Here is a 26,040-nt window from a genome sequence, read left to right as displayed (position 1 = left end):
TTTACCACTTTGAAATCAGTTTTCCTTAGTAATGTCATATACTTTATTATAGATAATATATAACCCATGGCTCTGATTAGTATTATTAAAGGTGTCTAATAATTGATAGACTCTTTAATTTTCTTAACAAAAAGACTGGTAGATATTATGTCTAAGAAGTTATTTTAGTTCTTCATGTTTTCCCAATCTGGGTTAATGTTTATCTGCAGAGAGCAGGAAGATGTCCAGGTGTTGCAGTTCCAGTCCAGTTGAGTAAATGTTACTAATATTACCCCAAGGTTTAGTTTTATTTTTAAACAAAAATTGAATGTTGTTTTACTATAATTGTTTACACCAATCATGTGTCCTACTTACTTACTATTTAGTTGTACAAAGAAATTTCTCAATGTTCATAGTACATTACACCATTAAGAATGAATTTACTTAAATTATTATTTGTCCAGCAGGGGTTACAATTAAATGTTCCACTGAAGTATCTTTATATGTGTATATGTTTGGTGCATGCATAAATGAATATGTGTGCATATATGCATAATTTAACTCAAATACATAGTAATATAGAAAGGACTTAAGAAATTAACTCAGGTATTGTAGAGAAATTCATCTATTCAATAAGATTTCTAGCATAAGGATTGGAATAAATTATTTTAAACACACATATTAATTTCAGAATTACATATAGTTCTACTCTACTGGAAAGTGAAAATAAACATAATTGAATTCTTTTAAGAGTAGAATTTTTTATTGTGATGAATGTGTAATTTAGTGTAACACAATTTTTTCCACAAAATCTCAAGTTGTACTTTCAGTCTAAAAGTAAACATTTTAGCTGTTAAGGTAAATGTATTTTAGATAACAAGTTATATTTCTACAAATGCACTTGTTTGTTACTCTTTTAAACCTGTGGATGTTATAGGCATCAATGTGACAATTTTTTCTGTGTGGGTGGCAGGACACTTGCTGAGGATACACATGAGGCTAAAGAAAGTTATACAATATAAATTTACTTAACCTGCATGTAATTATAAAAATAGATATCATATTGTATAAATGTCAACTTTCATAATAAATTGACAAATATATACCACTGTATAATTATACTATTGTATAATTATATTAATGGATTTTCTCTCTGTGAATGTCTATTCTTGCTGTCAAATATAGTAGAATAAAAGAGTACCCAAGAAAGAAATTGAGAGCATTTCTTTCTCATGGAAACATCCATACATCCATAATTAATATCTCTATGCTTTTTTATCTGTTAATCTGAAGTTTGAGTTATTTGATGAAAAAATATATTTATAGGTCATGAAAATAATGCTTAATGAAAATGCTGTAAAAATACATTGGACACATTTTGTCTTTGTCTCTTTATAATGAGCTTATATTCTATATTGAGATATCTATTAAAAATAGAGAAAAGAGAAAAAATTGCTTTTGTTTCTCAATGATATGCTTTAAAAGCGATCATTTGCTTAGATCTTAAATGACACATTTTAAAATAACCGCTTGCTTAGGTCGTAGGTATTCTCAGTGAAGTAATTTCTTACTTGACTTCAGTCAAAACACCAGATCATATATACTGATGGGATTCAACTCTAGAATCTTACAAGAGACACTTATTTTTTGCTCAGTATCCCCTATTAAAAGAGCTGTATAAACTAATAATTATTGAACATTAATTAGTTACTTCGGTTTAGACTTCCCATATATTGAAATCTTCCAATACAATCAACACCAGAATTTCCATTCCCCTGAGTAATTTTTGTAATTTTTTTAAATCACATTGCACAATGTGCTTGGTCCAAGTCTTCATGGCCGTCAACCAGTGTAGTGGTATTTTGTTGGGTCAATGTTTATCACAACAGTTTTTCTTCCCTGGTATGTGCTGTACTCCAACAGACAAGAATCACATTGATGGATTTAAAGTAGTAGTACTATGACCTATATGATTATACTGAAGAAATAAAGCTCAATCTATAAAAAGAAAAAAATCTTAATGCCTAACATATGCCATTCTCTAAACCTCCAGCTGAAGGCATCTTTAGAATGCAATAGCAACTTATGTGGTTGTAGGTAATAATATGTGCAGTGCAATGTTATATGTGTTTCTACATAAATACTTAAACAAACAAACAAGCCAAGTGAAAAGATTAAAGCTGCAACTGTTGAGAGATGATTGGAGTAGGTATGACCTTTCTTGTTTTTTTTTTTTTTTTTCCATGATTTTCAGAAATACACCTCTATATAGAGGTAAAATTTTTAAGATACAAATATCAAACTAAGAATAATTTTGGAGATCTTACATTCTGCGTCACAATAAAGATTTCCTCTCATTATCCTGTTTTTACCTCTTGACATGAGGATTCTCTAGGGACCCTGTCCCCAGAGTCAAGGAGTAGATATGAAGCACACAACATTTCCCCAGTTTCAGGATATGTCTGTTCCTTAAAGGGGTCTCTATGCTTGCTGTGAAATTTATGGACAGTGGTAAAAGCATCACTAGTTGCTTCCTTTATTAAATTGCATTTTGAAGATCATTCACGGCCTATAAAGACATTGGAAAATATATAAGAAAAGTTTAATTTTGAGCAGAAATTGTGTGTGCAGTTTAGTAATAATAGCAGGAGATCCACCAATAAAAAATGTGCTCCAGGAAAATTTTTCTTTTGGTGAGTTGTTTCAATGTTAAGCATCTTATCATTCTTTTACTAGATATATTAAAATCCTGGGCATTTTAGGGAATAAAACCTTTTGTGAGTTATGTGGAGCTCAATGGCTGGTGTGCATTTGAGATGATAGAATTTATTTTCCTTTTTTCTAGGACTATGGGACTGAATTCCAAATGTTGTCCTTGAATGCTCTTAGGTGCACTTGTGGTTTTAGATGAAATGTTAAATATAAATTTATCTACATGGAAAGTAATTAATTAAGGAAAATAAACATATGCATACATACATATATAAAATTGCAAACTATGACATACATATTATAAATAGTGTAATGCAAGTAAAATAGAGCAGGAGACAAACAATTACAATTGGTTGACCAGGAAAGTTTGCTTAGAAGATCTGCGTTACGTAGTTGTCCTTGAAATGTGACATGGTGTAACACATTAGAGGAGAACAGCTGCCATTTCAATGGATTAGAAAAAGTAAACGATTGCTTAATAGGATTCAGTTTAAAAGTACGGTTATAAATATATATAAATAGAGTATTGTATTTAGCGACAAAAATGTACCTATTACTTGGTGATATTATAAAAATCCCAATAGAAAAAATTTTGTTTTGATGTATTTTATGCTACAATGCTGTTAAAAATACTTAAATTATGGTTCTCAAAGCTAAAGATATGTTTGATTTTATCATACACCAGGAGAGACCCTTATATCTAGGTAAAAATTGGTGATGGTAGGAGGAAAAATGAAGTTTTGCAATTTCTTCCACATATTTCCTTACTTACTTTCCAGGAGCCATAAACAGAGACTATATAATTTTACAAGAAAGTGTGAAAATGATGCATTATTGTGAAATCAATGGCATTTGAATTTTGAAATTGAAGGTTAAATTTAAAATTAAAAGGAGCCAAGTATATAAACACCTGGTTTATTTATTTTTCTTTTTCAATGCTGTAAATATTTATGCATTTAATTCACTCACTCTCAGTAATCTTGCCAGAAGTTTAACCCCAAACAATACCATGCCAAAGCCAAAAGCCAGGAGTTTTTCTGGGTCTCCCATGGGAAACAGGAGCCCAAGCACTTGGACCGTTCTCTGCTGCTTCCCCAGGTGCCTTAGCAGGGAGCTGGATCCAAAGTGTAGCAGCTAGGAATAGAACTGGCATCCATATGGGATGCTGGTGCTACAGGTGGCAGCTTAACCTGCTAAGCCCCAACGCTGACCCTGTGTAGATACTTTTAAGTAGACATTCTATGAGTCTTCTATAATGGAATATACTTAGGGTAGGTAAAAATTCAATACATCAGAACTAAGAATGTCTGACAATACATTCTCTGCTTCAACTTTACTATGATTGTATTTATGTATTAAAAATGCTTAACTTTCCCAAGGTCTGATCATATGACGACTATGATCTGTTCATTAGTTCCAATACAGTTGTATTTATCATGGCAATTTCAATGTTTTAAGTAGCACACACATTTATAGATATCTGTATAAACTAATAATATTAATAAGCACTATTTTTTCTAGATAAGGAACCTAACATACTGGATGATAAGGTTAATTATTCATTGTGAAGAAGACAAAAAATGATCAAGAAAGACCCCAAGGTGAAGGAGAGTACTCGGAAACATACATGGACCATGTTTGTCTTCATTGGTTTACAGCTTGCCTTTCCTGAGTCTCCCCCCGACCCATCTGCCCAGTTTTATCGTTCAGCTTTTTCTCTTCCTATTCTTTCCTCCTTCTCTGCTTTCTCTCCCTGTTTCCCTCCCTCCCTCCCTCTCTCCTTACCTCTCTCCCCCCTTCCATCCTTTCTTTCTCTCAACTCTTTCTTTACTTCCTTTCTTCCTCTCTCCCTTTCTCCCCTCCTCCACACATCTCCCCTCTCTTCTTTTCCCTTTTAAATGAAAGGCAATGAAGGTGAATGAGGGAAATCTGAGCACCGTGAGCACCTTCATCCTCTTGGGCTTCTCAGAATACCCACGCCTCCAGGCACCACTGTTCCTGGTGTTCCTCCTCATCTACACAGTCACTCTTCTGGGAAACTTGGGCATCATTGTGGTCACAAGGATCAATCCCAAACTTCATACACCCATGTACTTTTTCCTCAGCCATCTATCCTTTCTGGATATGTGTTATTCCAGTGTATTCACACCCAAACTGCTGGCAATCTTGGTTGTGGAAGACAGAACCATCTCCTTCGAAGGATGCATGACTCAATTTTTCTTCATCTGTGCTTTTGTGATCACAGAAATGTTCCTGTTGGCAGTAATGGCGTATGACAGGTTTGTGGCTGTTTGCAAGCCCCTGCTCTACACAGTTGCTATGTCTCAGAGACTCTGTGCTCTCCTGGTGGCTGGGACTTACACCTGGGGTGGACTCTGCTCGCTGACACTCACATACTCTCTGTGGGAGCTCTCCTACTGTGGATCTAACGTCATCCACCACTTTGGCTGTGAGTATTCGGCCATCCTCTCTTTATCTTGCTCAGACCCCTCCTTCAGCCAGATGGTGTGTTTCATAATTTCGACATTCAACGAGACATGCAGCCTCCTGATCATCCTCGCTTCCTATGTATTCATCGTAGTCACCATCGCCCAGATGCCTTCTAAGGGTGTACTCCGGAAGGCCCTCTCCACCTGTGCCTCCCACCTGACGGCCATCTGCATCTTCCATGGGATCATCCTGCTTCTCTACTGTGTGCCCAACTCCAAAAGCTCATGGCTCCTGATCAAAGTGTCCACTGTGTTATTTACAGTCATGATTCCCATGCTGAATCCCCTGATCTACAGCCTCAGGAACAAAGATGTGAAGGAGACAGTCAGGAGATTAATCACCTCCCGGCTGTCTTCTCATTCAATGAAATTTTAAAAGATATGTTTATTTTTGTCCAACTGTGTGTGCGTTTTTTTATCTTCATTGTTCCTGTTAGTTCTTCTTTATTTTAAGTGAATATTATTAATGTTTAATCAATGAAAGCTGTATTTGCCGTTTTTGCTGGTCAGAATGCCTTACAATTTTCGCCATAATGGGAGTCCATATATATATATAATACAGTTAAAATGCATTTTACAATTTACTTCACTTCCGGAGGTTTCAGAGAAATATGTTTTATACTTCCCACACCCATTCCAGACACTACGAAGTCTGAAAAAAGAAAATACTTCTCTATTCAGTTTATTTCTTATGTTGTAGTTCAGCTTTACGTTGTGTTTAATGAAAATGCTGCAAACATAGGTGACAGCTACTTTTATTACTCCCTACTCAAATCATCATATCCAATTCTATGGAAACATGTGTGTTACCTCATCTTCCTCAGACCATGATTTAGATGACCAAGTGGCAGGTTAGTGAAATAGCACATGAACTCTTGGGATGATTTGAATGGTTCTTCAGGATGAACAAAGTCATTGCAGGTCAGCCTTGTACATCAGCATTTCATCTCTAAAATGGCAGTGAATTATTTCTACCTTCATGTAATCATACTTTAGTTGTTTGAAAATTATTCAGGTAGTTTTTATCAGGTACAGAAAAGCATGCAAATATGAAATTGGCCACTGTGAAGAAAAGATCATACTCGTAGATCCAGAAAAGGAAGAGGCGTGACATGCTCCATAGGACAACGCAGAGGGAGAGAGAGTAGGGGAAATGTGAATAAGAACCTTTATTGTGGTAACTGAGAGGGAATCGGTGGAGTAGTATAAGTAGATTTAGCATAAACAGGTTTTAATAATGATAACAAGCAACAGTGTATTGAGGTTTCCTCTAAATCTCTCTAGTATTTGGCCATAGGTATGATTATGGAAGGTGGATAATGGCTGGGCATTTTAGAGTTTAGTAAAGGTGGATATCTGGGGCATGGTTTGCCAGCTCTAAGATATACCAACACCTGGGAGAGACTGGCTTTACAAGGACACCATGGACTTAACATGCCAAAGCATCAGATTATAGAATATTAAAGACCTGCTTAATGCATTTGCCTAGACTTCTCCCATGTTTTGTAAGCAATAGCCCTAACTCAGAAGGCAGAAGTGAAAACATGATACTGAAATATTGTATTAAAATAGCCTCAAGCTGCCGGCACAGCGGATCACTAGGCTAATCCTCCGCCTTGTGGCGCCGGCACACCGGGTTCTAGTCCCGGTCGGGGCACCAGATTCTGTCCCGGTTGCCCCTCTTCCAGGCCAGCTCTCTGCTGTGGCCCGGGAATGCAGTGGAGGATGGCCCAAGTGCTTGGGCCCTGCACTCCATGCGAGACCAGGATAAGTACCTGGCTCCTGGCTTCAGATCAGCGCAGTGCGCCGGCTGCAGCGCACCGGCCATGGTGGCCATTGGAGGGTGAACTAATGGCAAAGGAATACCTTTCTCTCTGTCTCTCTCTCTCTCACTGTCCACTCTGCCCGTCAAAAAAAAAAAAAAAAAAATAGCCTCAAGCTTCCATTTGTGGGCTCTCTTGGTTTCTCATCTAGGATAAGAAATCAGTCATGTTTTGGTCTTCCCTTTAGAAAAGCCCACAGTACAGGAACAGATTCTGCAGGTTTACAGCCTGTAAGTAACTGAGGCCTGCCAACAGCTTGTCAGTGACATTGCAGGTGCACTCTCCATGACTTCAGAGCATTGAAATTACTGTTGCCCCAAGAGAAAATTTCACTACAATCTTGTGACAGCCAGAATCATGCAGTGAGCCACTCCAAATTCCTCACCCTCAGAAATGACTTAAAACAATATAGCTGCCTTACAATACTGTTTGAAGTCATTTGTAGCAATAAATATCTTGTAATAGCACTGAATGACTAATACACCAACCAGTCTCCTGCTTTCCAAACCATATTCTTGCCTGAGATTTTTCCATAAGGCTCAGTAGTTAGATATTCTCAAAGGCATTTCAGGTGGGGTACTTGAGTGAAGTCATCCAAACAAGCAGATCTCATTCAATGACATATGGGAGTTGGTGTAAAAAAAAAAAAATCCCAGTCATCATCAGTTCTCATGTGGGATAATCCTTAGGTATATTCTGTGCTGTTTTTAAGATTTCCCATGAGACTAACCTTTATTTCCTAAAGTTGTAACTGAATTGCCGAAGCAATTATTTAGTTTCCTTTTCATTTATATACATGACATGTATTTATGAAACTGTTTTTGACAAGGTTTAGTTTTTGAGTGGTATAATCTCTGCCTTATTACAGTTTTCTCAATAGAAAAAGTAATACATGAAATATTCATTGAAATATACTGTGAGATCCTTCTACTGCTTTTAGGTCTGTATTTTTTTTTTTTTTTTTACTACTAAGCAGGAGCATATTTGGAGATCATTAATCTTGGCAAAACATTCCTCAGTAAATGAATTACTCAAGTGCTTCTGTATTTAGGTGAGTTTAAGTTATTCTTTTAGTCTGTTTATAAGTAAAATATTGAGTTAGAATGATGTGTGCAGGAAACAAACACAGCTATGTGTTGAAGTGCCCCCAAAACATACTTAGCTCAACATAGAGAGAGCCTATACTCTTGTTTCCAGATTCGGTCTTAACTTCGTGCCTCAATAGATACTGTATGCCCAGAAATAAAACCAAAGTTATGGTAAATATGAAATTTCAAAAGTTGAGCCTTACCTATTAGGTTCCTATAATCTCCGAGTAGGTGAATGATGGTGACAATTAAATCTAAATGGTAATATGCTGTATATGATAATTATGTATTAAATCACGAATGTGTATGAAACAAGGAAGAATCAATGGGTAATTTTTATAACAGTAGATGGCAAACTTAAACCTATTGAGAGTGAGAATAGCAGGAAAATAAACTTTCAGCAAGTGGGCTTGTGCTAAAAAGCAGTTGATAACATCTTTCATGAGAAGAGAAGAATGCAGTGGTGTTAAGATGATTGGATTCTAGATCAAGGCAATTGTAGGCAAACCAAGCTGAACAATGGATTCTCAATGCGCTCACTATAAAGATATTTGGAATACTTGAAGTTACTGACTGCCAAAAAAAAAAACCAGAAAATTGTTCACAATGTGTCAGAGAGAATTTCAAATTTACAGGAGTGGGAATGGAAAATATGTTCACAAGATGGCATTGGAATGCTAAAATATTTAAACAAATATTGCATAAGTATTTTTGAGGAATTATTCATGTACAATGCTGTAGGAATCATGGAAAGCTCTAATGTTTTGGGAAAATTTAGGAGATTATGATAAACAATTATGGTTTTAGACTAAATATATTTTTATGTGTTTTAAGAAGATTTTCTACATTTTATTCCCAAAGGTACAGAATTGTTGCTAGCTGTCTATGCTTAACAATGATTTTCAAAACTACATGATTTTGAAAGCCCAGTGATTGCTCATACTTCTAATAAATAGAAATGTAAATAGTACTATTTGTCATACAATTTCCTGCAAACTTTGAATATATTATTAAAGTTTATATTTCAGTACGAGATTCTAAATTTTATACTCATTTTTATTTTTCTTAATATAAAGAGAACAGATTTTATGTATTCCATTGGTACAGTTCTAAGAACAGATCCTACTTCCTTTCCTCCATCTCCTCCTTTCTTTTTTTCTTTTTAAAGATTTATTTATTTATTTGAAAGTCATAGTTACACAGAGAGAGGAGAGGCAAAGAGAGAGAGAGGTCTTCCGTCCGATGGTTTGCTCCCCAGTTGGCTACAATGGCTGGGGCTGCGCTGATCCAAAGCCAGGAGCCTCTTCCAGGTCTCCCATGGGGTGTAGGGGCCAAAGGACTTGGGCCATCTTCTACTGCTTTCCCAGGCCATAGCAGAGAGCTGGATCGGAAGTGGAGCAGCCAGGACATGAACCGGTGCCCATATGGGATGCCAACGCTTCAAGCCAGGACGTTAACCCACTGTACCACAGTGTCGGCTACCTTCTCCCTCTTTCAATCTTGTGCCTGCCTTCCTTTGTTCTCTTTTCATTGGCATAATTTTAATCCACTGTATAATCACATGCTTAACTCACCACTAACCTTAGTATTCAACAAGGAAAAAGACCATAGTTTCACAGGAATATAAATAAGGGCTAAAACAAAAATCATTTCCCAAAATGTCCATTCCATTCCTATACACTTTTTATGTTCCATATAATTAATAGCCACATATCAGAGATAACATATGATGTGTGATCTTGTTGAGACTGGCTTGTTTCAGTAGCATCCATTTTGTTGCAAAACACATAAGTTGATTCCTTTTTATGACTGAGTAGTGTTTGTTCTATATGTACTATTTAGCTTATCCAGTCTTTAGTTGAGGGACATCTGGGTTGATTCCATATCATAACTATTGTAATAAACTTGGGGCTACAGATAACTCTTTCATATGCTGAGTTCATTTCATTTGGGTTAATTCTCAGGAGTGTAATGGCTGGATCATATGGTAATACACTCATCTCTGGTTGAAGGAAATCATGATCTGAAATTGAAGAATATTCTAGGAACATTTTATTGTCTTGAGAAGAGTCTATCCTGAACTTACATTTTGCAAATTTGAACTACAATAAAATGGCAGAATATGTTTTTTTCCTATGGACTAAAATTTTTTTGCACAATCTAGTCATTCATAGTTTTAACTGTTTGCCTTATAGCTATGTTCCAAAATATGACATATCATTCAATCCGTCTATAATAACTTTATCAATGCACATAATTCGATTCAAAAACTTTAAAATATAATATAGGTGCCGTTAATAATAATAATTTAAAAGTTTTTAAAATAGATCAATACAAGTGATAAACGTTAGTGTATTACTTCAACACATGGCTAGAATATGTTGAAAGTGTTGGGTTACTAGGAGACAGAGGGTGATGGAAATCAAGCAAACAGAATGTATTAAATTCACCATTTTCTAAGATCGTTTTCATTTATCAACTTTTTCATTGTCCTAAATTAATTTTCTTAAATTTTAACAGGTGAGGCCGAGAAGAAAATGACAAAATTTATGACACTTATTTTGCCAAACAGTTTTGACTAATTTCAGATTTAGAAAAAAGGGTTAGAGTGGTTCTTCTCATGAAGCAAGTTATGATAATGAGTCTTTTTATTTGAAATAAAGCCAATTGGGCTCTGTTTTTATTAATGTTGATATTTCTGCTAAAATATTGTTTTTTACATTTCCCTCAAACACACAGACTATCCTTATTTACTGTTCAATTTTTATAAAATGAACACAAATTTGAATTGTTTAACAGTGGAATCCTAGTGTTTTACTCAATACTCTTAATAGAGATGCCCTATGCTTTAAAATTTTTATTCATTTCATGATTTCATTGCACATATTGGTTCTCATTTCTCTGAATTAACTTGCCTTTTGTTTCTAGGATCCGAGAAAATCAGACTGCTGGAGTCACCTTCATCCTCGTGGGCTTCTCAGAATACCCAGACCTCCAGGTGCCCCTGTTCCTCGTATTCCTGACCATCTACACAGTCACTGTCCTGGGGAACCTGGGCATGATTTTGATCATCAGGATCAACCCCAAACTCCACACCCCCATGTACTTCTTCCTTAGCCACTTGTCCTTGGTGGATTTCTGTTACTCTACAGTAGTTACACCCAAACTGTTAGAAAACTTGGTTGTGGAAGACAGAACCATCTCCTTCACAGGATGCATCCTGCAGTTCTTCTTTGCATGCATATTTGTGGTGACAGAAACGTTCATGTTGGCAGCGATGGCCTACGACCGCTTTGTGGCAGTTTGTAATCCTCTGCTCTACACGGTTGTGATGTCTCAGAAGCTCTGTTCTTTGTTGGTGGCTGCATCCTACTCTTGGAGTATAGTTTGTTCTTTAACATTTATATATTTTTTGTTGACCTTATCCTTTTGTGGAACTAAATTCATAAATAACTTTGTGTGTGAGCATGCAGCCATTGTTGCTGTATCCTGTTCTGACCCCTCCATTAGTCAGAAGATCATTTTAATCTCTGCCACATTTAATGAAGTAAGCAGCCTGATGATAATTCTTACTACTTACATCTTCATTTTTATCACAATCCTGAAAATGCCTTCCACTGGAGGGCGCCACAAAGCCTTCTCCACATGTGCCTCCCACCTGACGGCCATTACCATTTTCCATGGGTCTATCCTTTTTCTCTACTGTGTTCCTAATTCCAAAAATTCTTGGCTCATGGTCAAGATAGGCTCTGTATTTTATACAGTAGTTGTTCCCATGCTTAACCCACTGATCTACAGCCTCAGAAACAAAGACGTGAAAGAGACAGTGAGCAAGTTAATCAAAAACAAGTTGTTATGTCATAAAATATAATGCAGGGATATAATTTATTTTGAGGGTACCAACATAGTTGTTCAATTACAAATGGGTTTATGATTTTTTAGCATTGTTAAAAATCTATTATCTATGCATTTAATCTAATATTGATTAATATAAATTTAAAGTATTATTATGGAGGAAACATCGGAAAATATAAATTAATTCTTGAATTCACATTTTGTAATAGAATAGTAAAATGGACGAATAAATTTTATCATGACTGATGTGGGCTACTATTGATCTCAATTTGTATTGCAGCATATGAATATTTGAGAAGATATAAAGAATTGATATTTACAATGAAGAAATCTACCTTATAAAATATTAACATATTAAGAGTTATTGAGAAACAGAAAAATAAGCATTAAAAATTTGTACATTTAATTTTACAAATACCATTTTTGCACTTTAAGATATCCATACCAACAAAAATAAGTAATAAAATTTTAATCATTTTGACAGAAATACATAATATAAATACATAATACATATATAATTTTATACAAAGTCCATATTCTTATGGTATAAAACTGTTTTTGGTTTTGTGAATTAAATGTTCTCTATATACGCTAGCAGAAGAATAATGCATGCTTAGCAAATGTATGCCCATGAACCTTGTTTTGGCATGTATATCAATGTGACTATTCATCAGTTGCTTATCTATTTATTAGAAATTAGAGATAGCTTTTATTAATTTCACTGTGGAAAATAGTATGGAGAGGTTTTAATTATGTTTTACCCAGTTTCTCTTGGGATGGCATAAAATGGCAATCCACATATTAATATGCCATAAGGGCAGATATTATTCAAGTATCAACTATTTGCTGATTTTAAAAAGAAAAACAATAATAACTTCCCAGGATATGCAAGAATAAGCAAAAGTTTCATATAAGCAACATGACTGAGGTAGCTATTTTATAAATATTTGTGACATTTGGGTGTTAACCCTGGGCTAAATTTATCAGTTAGTCATCAGACTACATGTCTGTCTGTATATCATCCACCAAGTACCATTTGGTGAATGGACTTTGTTGAAAACTGGGTCACCGTAGACTATTCCAACAATAAAAACATACTTCAAGTTACTCTATTAATTTCACCTGTGAACATTTTAGGAGTCAAAGCAAAGAATATGGCTAAGCATAAAATCAAGGATTCTGGAAGTTAACTTCTTGTAGAACTGCAAAATTACAAGACAACAGTCAAGGGTACAGGGAGAAGTCATGAATGAAGCTCAAAATCTATTAAAAATGATGAAAGTGTTTGTCTCTTTGATCACATTTTCCGTGCTAATGCCATAATACATTATTATAGATAACATGAATCATGGTTGTGATGGATATTATTCAAGCTTTCCAATAATTATAAGCCATTTAATTTCATTAACCATAATGCTAGCTGATATTATGTAGAACTTACCTTAGCTCCTCATGTCTTGCCAGTCTTCACTAATATTTATCATCAGAGATTAGGGGGAAGACATCGAAATGTTACAATTTCAGTCCAAATTATCATGTGTTACTTGTATTCTTCTAAGCTTAGTTTTAGTTCTAAATAAAAATTGGATGACTTTTACTATAATTCTTTACACTAATCATTTGTCTTGTGTAATTTACTCTTTAGGTATAAATAAGAACATCCTCAATTTACATACTGTATCACAATAGCATTAATGAATTTGCTTAAATTTTTAATTTGTCCACCAGAGGTTGGAATTCATTGCTCCAGTCAAGTATATTAAAATGTGTATGTGTGTGGTGAATGTGTGCACTTTATGTGTGCATATATGAATCATTTAACAAGGCTATTTAGGAATATGAAAGGACGCTAGAAATTTGATCAAATATTTTGAGATATTTTGTCTATTCAATACAATTTCTAGCATACAATTAGGATGTAACATTTTAAACACATATCAATTTTTACAGTTATGTAAATTATAATTTGTTTTTATTGGAAAATAAAAACAAAACAAATTAAATGAATTTCTTTAACACAGAAGAGAATGTTCTTTGTCTTGGCAAATGCTGTAAATATGCAGTTTATTTACAAAATATAATGCATTTTTCCCACAAATTATCAAGTTGCACATTCAATCTGAAAATAAATGCATTTTTGAGAATATAAATTAGTTCGTGCATGATCACATCTAATGATGGCCATAAGATATTTGTGTCTAAAAGTGAACTTGCATATCATTCTTTTAGACTTTTGGGTGCAGGAGGCATAAATGTGGCATTTTTTTTCCCATGAAGAGCTGTGGCTGGACACTTGCTGAAAACATCTATGATACTAAAGGAAGTTATACAGCCTAACTGTCACATCATAATGGAGTAGTGATTATAAAAATTGATTTGTATAACATTACATAATTCTCAAATTATATATTACTTTGACTATATAAAGGATTAGCTATTGTACTGTTGTCGGACATATTTTGCTATATGATTATATTATGATTTTCCTCTATCCAATTTTTTCTTGTTGTGAAATGCAATAAGATAAGTGTCCTAATAAAAAAAAAAAAGTGGGAACATTTCTTTCCCATGCGGTCATTTACAATTAACATCTCCTCTTCTTTTTACCTCTTTATGTAATGCACAATTCCACTTCTCTATTAAAGCGGCAGTAGTCTGAGTTACTGAATTTAAAACTGTATTCAAGCCTTGAAAATTATGCTTAATGAAATCCAATGTTGAAATGAAACAATACATTGGAGAAAGAAAATGAGTTAGTAGCATATGCACAGATAACAACAAAAACAGCATTCCTTTCTGGAAAACATGACTTGTTGCATTGGAATTTAGAGCTGTAAGATAATAAGACAAAGAATTAATTTTTTTTATAATAGAACTTGTTGCACAAAATGTTCTTTCAGGCACATAGACTTCAAATCCATTTAAAACTTTAGGTTTGGCTTATATACCATAACTGAGATAATTATAAAATAAAAAGAAAAGGGGAAAATGGTTCTATTGCTCAATGATATGTTTTAAAGCAAATACCACCTCCTATGTCCTGATATAGGTCAGCTCTAGAATATTCCAAAGAAATGTTTATTTTTCACCCACTATCCCCTTTTACAGTAGATTGTACTTGTAATTTTAAACTTTAATTAGTTGCTTAATTTTAGCCTACCGATTTATCTAATTCTTCTGGTGCTATCTACACCAGAATTTCCAGGTCTTTTAAATAATCTTTATAATTTGTTTGCTGCTACATGATGTGTATGACTCATGTTTTCCTGGTTAGCAACCAGAGTGGTGGTATTTTGTTGGGTCAATATTTGACAACATTTTCTGTTTTCCCTTTAATGTGCTATACATGATTAGATATAGGGATCACATTCGATGGATTTAAAATATCAGTGTTATGACCTGTACAGCTATACTGAAAAGCATAGCTGGATCTACAAAAAAAAAAAAAAATCCTGATGTGTATTATTTCCTATTTTTCCAAGCCTCCAGCTGAAATGATATTTAGAATATAATAGAGAGTTTAAGATGTTGAATGTAATAACATTTATAGTACAATGATATGTGTATTTGTAGATAAATACATGTGTAAATATCTAAGCAGAGTGAAACACTAAAAACATCAACTATATTATGATGAGGTTATTGAATAGATGTGACCATGTATTGTTGTGTTTTTTTCATGATTTTCCAAAGTGCAGCCTCCATAAAGAGAAAAGTTCTTTTTGAGATATGCAGCTCAAAATATTAATAATTTTGAAGAAGTTATTTTTGATATCACAGGATAGGGGATTTCTTCTAATGTCTCTTGACATTAAACCCTCAGGATTCTCCAGGGACTCTGTCTCCAAAGTAAGCAGCAACATGTAAAACACATGTTCATAGGATATATTTTCAAGATCTCTCTCTTCCTTAAGGCAGTCTCTGTACTTCCTCCAAATTTTCTGGTCAAGGGGGAAAGCATCACCAGTTGGCTTATTTATTAAATTGTAGCTTGTAATTACCACTCTCTGCCTATAAAAGCATTGGAAAGTATATAAGAAACGTTTGATTTTGAGAGAGACTGTGCATGCAGTTTGTGAAAAACAGTAAGGGAGTCATCACTTAAAACATCAACAGGAAAGGATGGCTTTTGGTGAGTCATGCTGGACATGTTTTCATTCATTTTTTTAAAGATTTATTTAATGTATTTGAAATGCAGTGTTAGAAGTGGAGAGATAAGAGTAGGGGGGAAAGAGAGAGAGAAACCTTTCATTTACTGGTAACACCCCAAATGGCTGCAACAACCAGAGCTGTGCTAAGCCGAAGCAAAGAGCTAGGAGCTTCTTCTGGATTTCCCATGTGGCTGCAGTGGTGTCTTCCAAGACCTTGGACCATCCTCTGCTGCTTCCCAGGCTTATCAGCTGGGAGAGGATAGGCAGTGGTTCAACGTATTTCCCCACAGGCCAGCCCCATTCTATCCTTACATTAGGTGTGTTGAAACCCAGCATGTCGAGGGAAGAAAAACCTTTGAGTAGTTCAACAAATGTGATTTTGAGTTGTTAAAGTGTATTTTCATTGTTTTTTTTGACCGTGGTACTGAATTCAAATTTCAGTCATTAAATGCTGTTAGAAGCACTAGCAATTTTAAATGAAATGTGAAATGTTATGAAATGTATGGAATTCAAGAAAAATCAAGCAAAAGACACAGTAAAATACAAATATAAAGTGCAAAATATGCTATACATGTTATAAATAGTGTGATAGTGCAGATTAGAGGAAAATAGGGCAGGAGAAAAAAGTGGCATGTGATTGAAGGAGAAAGTTTTCTTGGAGAGCTATGTAAGATACTTGCCCTGAAAATGTAATCCAGTACCATGCATAAGAGGAAGGGGCCATTTAGATTTGAATTAGAATAAGTAAATAACTATTTTTATATAAAGAATACAATTTAAAAATACTGATATGACCAAACATCATTTCTTTTTAGTGACAACAATTATGTGCTTTATGTGGGGGTATTATCGAAATCCAATTAGGAAAATTTCAGTTTGTTGCAATTTGTAATAGAATGCTGTTAAATACCACTGGAATTACTGTATTCAAAGTTAAAGGAACACTGAATTTTGGTATGATAGATTAGTTGGGAACTTGTATCCAGCTAAAGTTGATGATGGTAGGAGGAGAGAGGAAGGGACATATTGCAATTTCTTTTTCAATTCTTCTGACTGACTTTCCAAGAGTCATAGCTTAAGACTACAAAAGTAAAAAAGAAAGCAGAAGACCATGATTTGAAAGCAGTAGGAAAATGAGATAAGATATCATTGTGCATTTAATGTAATTCTGAACTGAAAATGGATAATTTAATCTTAAATCAAAAATAGTTAAGGGTTATAAACTCTTGGGCCAGTTATTTTTCTCTTTTAATTTATGAATGTGGATGTAGCTGATCATTTAATCAACCCCAGTATATCTTCCTAGGTACTCAGTTAATTATTTCCAAATAATTCTACAACCCTTTGCCAAATATATCAAATAACATTATTGCAAAAACAATGCATAAATAATGTTATTTCACATATTCACATATCTGTTTTATTTATAAACCACACAACATGTAAGATATAGACTTTGGGGCTGAGGTTATTGCACAGCAAGCTAAGACGCCACCTGTGATACTGTCCACGTTGCTCCTCTTCCAATATAACTCCCTATTTACGTGCCTGAGAAAATGCAGATAACAGCCCAAGTACTTGGGATCCCTGCCGCTATGTGGGAGAGTTGAATGGGGTTACAGGCTCTTGGCTTCTGTCTGGCCCAGCCTAGCCATTACTACCATTTGGGTAGTGAACCAGTAGATGGAAGATCTCTCTCTCTCTCTCCCTGCCTCTTCCTTCTCTGTAACTCTGCCTTTCAATGTCATAAAATAAATGGTCATGATGGCTGGGACTGGGCCAGACTAAAGCAGCAGTCAGGAGCTTCATTCAGCTCTCTCACATAGGTGCAGGTACCCAAAGATGTGGGACATCTGCTGCTGCGTTTCCAGCAGAAGTAGGGAGCTGTATATGAAGTGGAGCAGCCAAGATTCGATTCAGCGACCACCTGAGATGCTGATGTTGCAAGCAGTGGCTTAACCTGCTATGCCACAATGATGGTTCTAAAATAAATCTTTCAAAAGCCCAGCAAAAGTGATTATCTAGCAAAAAGCATGAGGATTTCAAAAGTTCTTGAAAATATTAGCAAGTCTATGTTGTGAAAGAGAATGTAGCAGCCTTTTTATTCTTTGAACTCCAAAAATAAAAATATAAAATTTCAGCCCTGACAATTATGTTTGTACTAATAAAGTATATTGTAATATAAGCATTTAAATATAAAGCCATTTAAAGTTAATACTAATAAAGCTTATTATGAGATAAGTAAATATAAAGTTGCTAATTATAGTAGCAAGGGAGGGAAAGAAAAAAGGATCATTAGATGTGAGAATATGAGCCTTGGTATAAGGTATTGACATTAGATAAAATGCATAGGAAAATAGTGAGAACTGTTACCATTTTTACTTCAACAAAATTCATTTTAATCTTGATTTAGAGTCTTTGAAAGGTCACAGAGTTACTATTAGGCTTTCATCATTCTTTACACAATCTAAAACCTTTAGTGATATAAGGGTTTAATCTAGTTTCCCTACAGTTATAGTGTGTTGTATCTCAAAACTCTAAATCTGCATGAATGTGACTCAATAAAGCATAGTCCTTGATTTTAAAGACTTTTTTTTTCTTTTTTTAAAATTTATTTGACAGGTAGAGTTAAAGACAGTGAGAGAGAGAGACAGAGAGAAAGGTCTTTCTTCCATTGGTTCACTCCCCAAATGGCTGCTACAGCTGGTGCTGTGCCGATCCAAAGTCAGGAACCAGGTTCTTCTTTCTGGTCTCCCGTGCAGGTGCAGGAGCCCAAGCACTTGGGCCATTCTGCACTGCCCTTCTGGGCCACAGCAGAGAGCTGGACTGGAAGAGGAGCAGCTGGGACTAGAACCCAGCGCCCATATGGGATGCCAGTGCTGCAGGTGGAGGATTAACCAAGTGAGCCATGGCGCCGGCCCCTAAAGTCCTTTTTAAAACCAATATACACAACTAAATCAAGTTCAAGAATGTCCTGCCCACTTTTGTATCTAATGACAAGCATGATGGTATATCTGGTGCATTGTGTCTGAGATTAGTAGTAGTAGTTGTTTTGATATTAGGTCATTGTTTGCTGCAGACAAGTCTGAAAATTGTGCCAGTTTTCAAATATGTAGAAAGAAATAACATTTACCCATTGATTCTCCATATCAAGACAAAGAGAAGGAAAAAGAGACTTTCCATCTGCTGGTTCACTTCCCAAATGCCTGGAACACATGGGGTGCCTCAGGTCAAAGCCAGAGCCCAGCAACCCATCCACGCTTCACGCATGGGTGGCAGATGAGCAGATGAGCCATCATCTGCTACTTCCCAAGTGCATTTCTAGAAGCTGGATTGGAACTATGGAGGAGCTGGGGCTTGATACAGGCCCTCCAGTAGGGGATATGAGTGTTGGCTGAAACAGCTGCACCACAACCCTAGCCACAAGCTTCTCTCTCTTTCTCACTCTCTCTCTCTCTCTCACTCTCTCTCTCTCTCTCTCATTCATCCCAGATTTAATCATGAGATTTATAATTCAAACATATCTTGATTTGCAAAATGGAAACTTCATATTTTTGTTTTATGTCTTGTGGAGTGAAACAGCAAATGGTAGACACTTCTTTGTCTCTCCATCTCTCCCTCTCTTGTCACTTTGCCTTTAAAGTACATGAATATTTCTTTACAAAATGATAATTCTAGAATAAATAATAATATATTTACATGCTGCTATTTGTACATAGATGAGATCTGGAACAATTTTTTAACCATAAAATCTACCGTTGCTTATGGCTAACATACCTATGTTTGTTCCATGAAAAAAATTGTGTTTGGTTGTTTTGTGTGACTGTTGTTTTCATTAATTCCACATATCCCAGGCTTCATAATCGTTAACAATAAATGGTGTTTTCATTTTTTTCTGCACAGAATGTTCTGTAAACTGACTGCACAACCAGCAGAAGAGAATCAATGGGAAGCGTTTAAGAATATCTCCAAGACACTCCTCAGGGTAGAATTTTATGTCACAAAGCATTTTGAGTAATATAAATGCTCATATATGTGTGCATATTTAGAGAAAGCAGTTACTAGTGAATTTCTGATCAGACTCTGAAGTACACATTCTAAGAGTCTTTCTTAATGGAACATACTTAGAGTGCAAAACTTAGATAAACATTTAAAATATAACTGGGAATTTCTGGCAAGGTACATTCTCCATCCACAACTTTACTATGCTTTTATTTATTTGTTAAAAATATTAAATTTCCAAAGAATTTTTCTGCCATGATCATATGATGACTATAAACTGCTTCTTGCTTTTCTGATTTGGCAATGTCTTTGTTGTAATACAAGTATATTTATTGTGGAGCAAAAGCTCCAAGTATCACATACATTTATACATAGTATACAATTATGAGTGAGCATTATTTTAAAGTTTTTCCCCATAAGAAATCTCAAGTACCAAAAGATAATGCTAACTACCCAAAACAAACAAACAAACAAACAAAAGTAAGTTTTCAAGAAAGGCTCCAAAGGGAACCAGAGTGCTCAGAAATGCAAACTATGTTTGTCTTCACTGGTTTACATCAAGCTTATTATTAGCAACTGCAAGCCAGACTTCTTAGTTCTGCTGCTCAATCATTCCCTCCACCCCCATTCCTATGTTCCCTTCTCTTCCCTTTCTTCCTTCCCTCTTTTCCTTCCTTCCTTCCTTCATTTTCTTCCTTTAAATTGAGGGGCATGGTCCTGTATAAGGGGAATCTGAGCTCTGTGAGCACCTTCATCCTCTTGGGCTTCTCAGAATACCCACACCTCCAGGCACCACTGTTCCTGGTGTTCCTCCTCATCTACACAGTCACTCTTCTGGGAAACTTGGGCATCATTGTGGTCACAAGGATCAATCCCAAACTTCATACACCCATGTACTTTTTCCTCAGCCATCTATCCTTTCTGGATATGTGTTATTCCAGTGTATTCACACCCAAACTGTTGGCAATCCTGGTTGTGGAAGACAGAACCATCTCCTTCGAAGGATGCATGGCACAGTTTTTGTTTGGTTGCACATTTGTGATCACAGAAATGTTCCTGTTGGCAGTGATGGCCTACGACAGGTCTGTGGCTGTTTGCAAGCCCCTGCTCTACACAGTTGCTATGTCTCAGAGGCTCTGTGCTCTCCTGGTGGCTGGGACTTACACCTGGGGTGGACTCTGCTCGCTGACACTCACATACTCTCTGTGAGAGCTCTCCTACTGTGGATCTAACATCATCCACCACTTTGGCTGTGAGTATTCGGCCATCCTCTCTTTATCTTGCTCAGACCCCTCCTTCAGCCAGATGGCGTGTTTCATAATTTCGACATTCAACGAGACATGCAGCCTCCTGATCATCCTTGCTTCCTATGTATTCATCGTAGTCACCATCGCCCAGATGCCTTCTAAGGGTGGACTCCGGAAGGCCCTCTCCACCTGTGCCTCCCACCTGACGGCCATCTGCATCTTCCATGGGATCATCCTGCTACTCTACTGTGTGCCCAACTCCAAAAGCTCGTGGCTCCTGATCAAAGTGTCCACTGTGTTGTTTACAGTCATGATTCCCATGCTGAATCCCCTGATCTACAGCCTCAGGAACAAAGATGTGAAGGAGACAGTCAGGAGATTAATCACCTCCCGGCTGTCTTCTCACTCAATGAAATTATCATAAAGTTATATGTATGTATTTATGTCCAAATTATCTCCACTTTTTCAATCTGCATTGTTTATGATAGTTGATCTTTTTTAAGTGAATACATTAGCTTTTATATGCATAAATCTTGTCTTCCATATTTAGTATCAGAATGTCTTATGGATATCTTTATAATATAACTATTTTTTTTTGACAGGCAGAGTGGACAGTGAGAGAGAGAGACAGAGAGAAAGGTCTTCCTTTGCGGTTGGTTCACCCTCCAATGGCTGCTGCTGCCAGTGCGCTGTGGCTGGCGCACCACGGTGATCCGATGGCAGGAGCCAGGTACTTATCCTGGTCTCCCATGGGGTGCAGGGCCCAAGTACTTGGGCCATCCTCCACTGCACTCCCTGGCCACAGCAGAGAGCTGGCCTGGGAAGAGAGGCAACCAGGACAGAATCGGGCGCCCCAACTGGGACTAGAACCCGGTGTGCAGGCGCCGCAAGGCAGAGGATTAGCCTAGTGAGCCGCGGCGCCGACACCTATAATATAACTTTTGTGAATAATACAGGACGATTGAAATAGGAACATCTATCATAATTTCCTCCTCAGATACTATGGAAGTTAGAATACAAAAGAATAAGCATGCATTCAGTTTTTTGTCACTTATGGTTTAACTTGAAGTTTTTAATAAAAATGTCACAAACACAGGTGATCACCAAGTGCACTTTTTCCATAATTAATTCATCATTACCAAACTTTTTCATTCAGCAATTCTACAAATAAAAATTAACCTTTTTTTTGTTTCACATCAAGCATTTCAAAATGTATGTTATGTATTTAAATGGCAGACCAGAGAGAGAAACAGAGATCGTCCACCCCAGTAAAGTATCTATTAAATATTCTGCAGAGGACAATATGGGAAAATAGCTTTTAAATGGAAATCTCATATTTGGAAATATTATTTTAAATATTATATTTATATTCTTAAATTTTTCCAAATTTCATATTGGGCTATCTATTACAATATACTTGTAGCATGATACAAATAAATCATATATTTTCAAGTTTAAAAGAAAAGTTATTTTGGTTGGAGAATTCAGTTGAATTATAAGTTCTGAAGAATATTCAGTAATCGACTAATTACAATAAATGTGTAAGTGGTTGATAACCTTACTGCAAGAGAGATGCTGGAAATCTAGGAAAAAACACTATCCTTATTTTATTTTTAAATGATTTTTAAAGGTTTATTGTTTTGTTTATTTGAAAGACAGAGCAACAGAGAGAGATAGAGCCAGAGAGAGAGAGGGTCACTTATCAATGACCGCAACAGACAGAGCTGAATTCATCTGAAGCTGGGAGCTTCTTCCAGGTCTCCCACGTGGGTGCAAAGGCCCAAGAACTTAGGCCATCTTCTGCTGCTTTCCCAGGCCATAGCAGAGAGCTGGATCAGAAGTGGAGTAGCCGGGACTCAAACTGTCGCCCATATTGGATGGTAGTGCTACAGGCCAAGGCTTTAACCCTCTGTGCCACATCACTATCTATTCATATTTTATTATAGAAAAAATTCCAAATGAAACTTAAATGTTTAAAATTCATGGCTTCTGATATTGATGGACTAGGTCATTTCCACAAAAGGTAAAACACAAAAGATACAACAAAATAATAATGGAAATTAATGTAAATTTCAATGAACAATACCAATTCACCAGCAGTTTCTTTTAAAGATTTATTTACTTACATGAAAATCAGAGAGAGAGAGAGAGAGAGAGAGAGAGAGATGGATCTTCCATCCTCTGGTTCACTTCCCAGATGGCCACAGTGGCCAAGGCAGAGTGCCAGGCTGAAGCTAGGTTCCAGGAGCTCCGTACAGGTCTCTGACGTGGGTGGCATGGCACATACACTTCGGCCATCTTCTGCTACTTTTCTCAGGCCATTAGCAGTGAGCAGGAGAAGAGGTAGAGCAGCTAGAACAAGAACTAGGGCCATATGGGATGCTGGATTTGCATGGGGTGGTTTTACCTTCTACACTACAATGCCAGCCCCTTCATCAGCAGTTTTGCAAAACAAAAGTCTTATGTCTTGAAAGAGAAAATAATAATTATCGCTGAAAATCAAGATAGATGGCTTGAAGCATGAATGTGGGTCTCCAGAATCTTAATTTTCCAGCGTAGTATCGTTGGAGTCCAGGAGATCCTGACTCTTGCTTTCATACTCACTTTGAGAAGATTTAAGAAGCACCCAGACAGCTACATATCAGGCTATGAAAGGGAGGCTTTGAATTGCTCTTTGCACTTGAGGAAGTGGTCTTTCTGATAAGCACAGCATCCCAAGATTACATTTTGATTGCCTTGAGTACTTCGACAGTGAATGTGTCTGTTGTAAACTTGGCTACACTTTCTCACTGAGAAAGTCATATTTTTTTATCTACCTGAGGGGCAGAACCAGCTGTAGGCAGTAGAAAAATGGATTCATATTTTTCAAACAAACATATAGTAGGTCAAATACCAAGTTTAGGCAGGATTCTAGAGTGAGCAAAGTACCTGAAGCTGTATTGTGTGGTTTGGTTTCATTTCTGTTTGTTTTTTCTGGAGCTCTTTGCTGAAAGGCTGAGCTGCACATTCTATGGCCTCATAGTCATCCAGAGAAGAAGTCAGATTCAAGGAAAAATGCAGTTTGAGAGTTTGAGAAAACATTTCCTAGTCTGGACTGAGACCCTGGACAGATGGCCACGGGTTTTAGAACAATCAGAAGATAAATACTCTTCTCAATCTGAACCAGAGGTGTGACTCTTTTCAGTGGCTCTGGAAACATTAAGCCAGGACACTGATGAAAGTTGTACTAGACCACTTGTCTTCTAAATGCTTACTGGAAACAAGCAAAAAAAAAAAACACATCCTGATAAATAATAAATCATTTGAAATTTCAAGCTAAATTCACTTGTGATATTTTGAACATAATATTTAGCACTCAATCAAAGTTAATCAAGCATTTTGAATATAGGACCACCTGAGGAAGATAAGCTTAAACACTATATAATAAAAATAAAAATTAGAATTATTGAATTATAAACCAACCCTACATTCTATGATAGATAATGAAAAATTATATCTATATAAATAACTGGTTGATTGATTTATAAATAACTTATTAGAGGCATTATATAAATGTACAGTAACTGAACTTAAGACTTTAATGAAACATTTTAACATTTTCTATGGTCTCATGGAAAATGATTACATCATGTAATACAAAGATGAAGAGAAATAGTACCCAGTTGAGAAGATATATCAGAGGAAAATACAATGAATCAAAGTGACACAAGAAAAAGAAAAATACACAGGTAAGGAACATAGAAGCTAAAAAGCGTGGGCTAATATATATTTACTTTGAGATTAAAAAATTAAGGATAAAAAATATTTAAGGAGAGGATGATTGGAAATGTTCCTCAACTAGAGGAAAATATCAATGGACACACACAAATATGTGTATAGGATAGTAAAACTGTGGACAACGAAGCTAACAAAGAAAAAATTTCTTTTAAAGAAGAAAAGGAGGTGAGCATTTGGTGCAGTGGTTAAGATACTTGGGACTGTCATGTCTATTTGTTGGGGGTGGACCAGCGGGTGAAAGATCTCTGTCTCTCTCTCTTTCAAGTATATTATAAAAATAAGGAAAAAAATAAATATAGAAAATGAGCAAAATAAATACAAGTTATTCTTCAAAGAAGTGGTTAATTTGATAATTGATTTCCTATCAATTACAACGATAGGTGAATAGTGAAAAGATATCTTCAGTGATTTGAGAGAAAAACCTTCAAGTGTTAAAATATATACCCAATAAAAATATTATTTAGGAATTAAAGCAAAACTATTTTTCATATAATATGTTTGAAAACATTTATCTAATAAACTGATATAATCATAAATCTTTAAGTGTATCCTTCTCCAATTTCCAATAACTTTGCTGCAATAGAGGAGAAGTACAGCATGTATTCAACACATCTATTAATTGCCTTCCTGAAAAATATATATGCATCATGAGTTTTAATAAAAGTGGAAAACAATAGGACAAAACCTTGAAGGACATGAGCAAAATATCATATGGTTATGCAATATGATCCAGGGTTTTTTATTTACAAAACTGCAACACAGATGCACTCAAATAGGGAGTTTCCTCTTCATGAATTTTTGTAGTTTTATGTTTTTAAGAATGAATACATAGTACATTAAATTACAAGTGGATTATTATTCATATACAACAGGAAGATCATTGTATTAAATATGATTTATGGATTAGATGTTAGTTA

At 35.7% G+C, this 26,040-nt stretch overlaps 3 protein-coding genes across 3 annotated transcripts; all 3 read left to right on the top strand.

The window, feature by feature from the left end:
• The first annotated feature begins 4,599 nt into the window (after positions 1–4,599).
• Positions 4,600–5,556, top strand: LOC103351890 (olfactory receptor 1165-like). The gene has a single exon (XM_008272825.3). The coding sequence runs from the start codon at positions 4,600–4,602 to the stop codon at positions 5,554–5,556; it is 957 nt and encodes a 318-aa protein (XP_008271047.2).
• Positions 5,557–5,979: 423 nt separating this feature from the next.
• LOC100339795 (olfactory receptor 5D13-like) lies at positions 5,980–11,962 on the top strand. The gene is made up of 3 exons (XM_070059857.1): positions 5,980–6,031; positions 7,191–7,233; positions 11,020–11,962. The coding sequence occupies exons 1-3, from the start codon at positions 5,980–5,982 to the stop codon at positions 11,960–11,962; spliced, it is 1,038 nt and encodes a 345-aa protein (XP_069915958.1).
• Positions 11,963–20,810: 8,848 nt separating this feature from the next.
• LOC100338799 (olfactory receptor 1165-like) lies at positions 20,811–21,770 on the top strand. Its single transcript, XM_002709119.2, is given in 1 exon segment — positions 20,811–21,770. A coding segment is annotated over 1 exon segment (960 nt).
• The last annotated feature ends 4,270 nt before the right edge of the window (positions 21,771–26,040 follow it).

Source organism: Oryctolagus cuniculus, chromosome 1 (assembly GCF_964237555.1).
Source record: "Oryctolagus cuniculus chromosome 1, mOryCun1.1, whole genome shotgun sequence".
Lineage (NCBI taxonomy): Eukaryota > Metazoa > Chordata > Mammalia > Lagomorpha > Leporidae > Oryctolagus > Oryctolagus cuniculus.
The sequence above is the reverse complement of the archived record's forward strand: the minus strand, read 5'-3'. Positions and strand labels throughout refer to the sequence as shown.

What these genes read in the sequence shown, in the direction of transcription:
- LOC103351890 (XM_008272825.3), top strand. Translation starts at nt 4,600, where the DNA reads ATGAAGGTGAATGAGGGAAATCTGAGCACCGTGAGCACCTTCATCCTC.
- LOC100339795 (XM_070059857.1), top strand. Translation starts at nt 5,980, where the DNA reads ATGTGTGTTACCTCATCTTCCTCAGACCATGATTTAGATGACCAAGTG. An exon ending in TTTAGATGACCAAGTGGCAG is followed by an intron (nt 6,032 to 7,190) that starts GTTAGTGAAATA and finishes TCTTCCCTTTAG; the next exon opens with AAAAGCCCACAGTACAGGAA. An exon ending in ATTCTGCAGGTTTACAGCCT is followed by an intron (nt 7,234 to 11,019) that starts GTAAGTAACTGA and finishes TTTTGTTTCTAG; the next exon opens with GATCCGAGAAAATCAGACTG.